The sequence below is a fragment of the Hippocampus comes genome, unplaced genomic scaffold, assembly GCF_001891065.2.
Source record: "Hippocampus comes isolate QL1 unplaced genomic scaffold, H_comes_QL1_v1.1 scaffold249, whole genome shotgun sequence".
Taxonomy (NCBI): Eukaryota; Metazoa; Chordata; class Actinopteri; order Syngnathiformes; family Syngnathidae; genus Hippocampus; species Hippocampus comes.
The window spans coordinates 1,479,059-1,481,536 of record NW_017805035.1 but is presented as its reverse complement, the minus strand read 5'-3'; the positions used below and the strand labels follow the sequence as shown (position 1 = coordinate 1,481,536).

General features: G+C 43.0%; 2 protein-coding genes across 6 annotated transcripts in view; both read right to left on the bottom strand.

Moving 5' to 3' along the window:
* chtopb (chromatin target of PRMT1b) overlaps window positions 1–1,637 on the bottom strand; it is a 4,024-nt gene extending 2,387 nt beyond the window's left edge. The window contains exons 1-2 of one of the 4 annotated variants that reach the window (XM_019863696.1): window positions 1,533–1,637; window positions 914–984 (exon numbers count right to left, since the gene is read on the bottom strand). In XM_019863696.1, coding sequence (XP_019719255.1) covers window positions 914–978 — 65 coding nt within the window. In that variant the 5' untranslated portion in view covers window positions 979–984; window positions 1,533–1,637. The other 3 variants (XM_019863697.1, XM_019863694.1, XM_019863695.1) reach the window with 3 other exon arrangements.
* Window positions 1,638–1,666: 29 nt separating this feature from the next.
* The window catches only part of pi4kb (phosphatidylinositol 4-kinase, catalytic, beta), a 10,049-nt gene continuing 9,237 nt past the window's right edge, over window positions 1,667–2,478 (bottom strand). For both annotated transcript variants that reach the window (XM_019863644.1, XM_019863645.1), the window contains 2 exons: window positions 2,311–2,431; window positions 1,667–2,225 (listed from right to left, as the gene is read on the bottom strand). In XM_019863644.1, coding sequence (XP_019719203.1) covers window positions 2,044–2,225; window positions 2,311–2,431 — 303 coding nt within the window. In that variant the 3' untranslated portion in view covers window positions 1,667–2,043. The remainder of the gene's footprint in view (window positions 2,226–2,310; window positions 2,432–2,478) is intronic.

The following is a 2,478-nucleotide window of genomic DNA, read 5'->3' as shown; positions in this document are numbered from 1 at the left end:
TTTTAGTCGGTTTGGTTTTGCCAAAAAAAAAAAAAAAAAAAAAACAAAACTAGATTTTAAAATTTGATGTTTGCGTTGAGGGGATACTGGATCAGGACTCAATAGACAGATACTTAAAATCAAGTGACCTGCACTCAGATTCAGATGCAAAAAAATTTAATTGGGTGATCCCTACTTCAAAACAAAAGACAATTGAAAAGTAACTGCCAGTTTTTAAATACATATTCATTCCCATTGTTGTAATATCTCTTCTTTTTTAATTTTCCATGATGTAAAGGAATTAAATGTGCCCTTGGTTTCGTTTCAGATTGGTTGTTTTGTTGGCTCCAAGGTCAGTCTTCCAACCCACAAGAGTTCCTCGTGAAATTAGTTGACGCATTTCCGGAGTGGCTTGAGAAGCTGCTGCCAAATGGTGCCCTCTATACTGTACCCAATTTTACATAAAATTCCATGCTATACACTTTTATCACATTTATTTCGTGATAATTTTAATTCAGAAATGAATTACACGTATTTACCACTAGGGAGCTACTTTTCAATCACCCTGCAAATTAATAATTTAAAAAGTCCCAGAATTCAAAAAGTAAATTCTTCAAAAATAGTTTATTAAGACAGTTTCAGGATTCACAGTGAAAACTATAAAAACATTTTAATTCTAAAAAAAAAATCAATTCTTCATTAATTTACCCCGGCCCCCCCCCAAAAAAAAATCAATGAGTCAAAAGTTCCAGGATTCACATAAAGCACTTGAAAGTAATTCAACCAAGCTTATTGAATAATTCGAAAACGTGCTCACACACACAAAGCCAAATATTTGTTCACACATTTCATGAGAAAACAAAATCTTGATAAATTCGAACAACGGCTACATTATTTGTCGTCAGGAAATTAAATGCTTAAGTTCAATTCTCACCGCTTATGAAGAGAAACGTTGGAAGACCTTTTCAGGCGAACACCGCAAGCTGGCAATCGTCTCATCGTCTTCTTGAAAAAGAATATGACACAAATATGCAATTTTGGAAGGATTGACCGCACTCCTGACAGTTAGGCCTACCCGTCTTTGTCCGCCCCAAGCCAGGGAGCTGCAACTCATCGCGGCGTGGAAGCTTCCAACCATCGAGTCCAATCGTTGTTAGCCAAATGGACCGAAAGGAGCTCAAAGCCAATGGCGGCGAAAGGCGCCATTTCAACGTACACGGCGCGCGTTCGGCAACGGCCAGCGTTTGCGCGCACCCGATTCCATTTCGCATCAAACATGGTCATATCAGCTAGTGAGCCTTAATTTTGACTTTTCTAATATAGCACACTAGACGTAAAAGAACCCAAGTTTGACTGTAAATTCCAATAATACGACCTAACTTGTACAAACATTCAAGGGTTAACTAGCTAGCGTTAGCCGCAACGCTTACCCTATTGCTTCACCTGAGTTTAACTTGAATTTTAACTTGACGTCATCTCACACGATAAACAAACGCAACTAGTTTTAAGTGTTTGGGGAATCTTTGTCAGCTTCTGAGTAATAATCAGCTCACCTGTGCACTTGCCGGGGGTCCTTCACAGCTTTTTCTTTTTTTTCAGCCCGGAGCTCAAGAGGCCAGACAATAAGATGCCGAAACGTTTGACTTAATGCTCAATTTCTTGTTTCACAAGCAGAAACAGTTTCAAGTTAAACTTTTCGTCACACTTTTATTTGGGTGCGTCCAAAAAGCATTGAACAGTACATTTGTTTCAAAAGGCCATCAAATCATCACTTCCTTTCACATTTCCAATCGTGTGCCTGGAAAAAAAAAAAAAAAAAAAAAAAAGTGGGCGGGGCCATGTTAGGAGTGGTGATGACTGACAGGTCACTGTGGTTACCGAGGGCTGGACACACCCAACAAAAGGAACTAAACGAGCAAAAACGTGGGGAATGTTACACAAACCTTTCTCCACGGAACACTGACCGACATGCCAGTGACAAAAAAACAAAAACACCTGAGAATGCAATTGTCATTGTCTCCTTTGTCACGGTCCGGTCCGGTGGTCCCCCCAATGTGGCGGCGGTCACATGATGCCGTTGGTGAAATACTGGAAGCCGTCATAGAGTTTGGTGGTGAGCGAGCGCATGGAGCCCACCACCATCTGCTCTACGAGCAGTTGCAGCTGCTCCTCGGTCAGGCTCATGTGGAAGCGCTCCTTCAGGCCTCGCATGGTGCTCGAGCCGTGGAAGCAGGGCAGCTGTGAGCCTGTCGCGCGCAGACACACGCACCTGCCGTCAGCTCACGGGCTTGTGCCATGTTAGATCGTGTGTTCTTGGCGTGTGCTGCCGACCTTGTTGCATGATCTCGACAATCTGCAGCACGCGGTCCATGTGCTTCCGGGCGGCGATCAGGCCCTGGAGCATCAACATCTTGTAGTAGTTGAACATGTCGCCGTCGGGACCGCCCATCACCTGACACACACACACACACACACACACACACACACACACACACACAC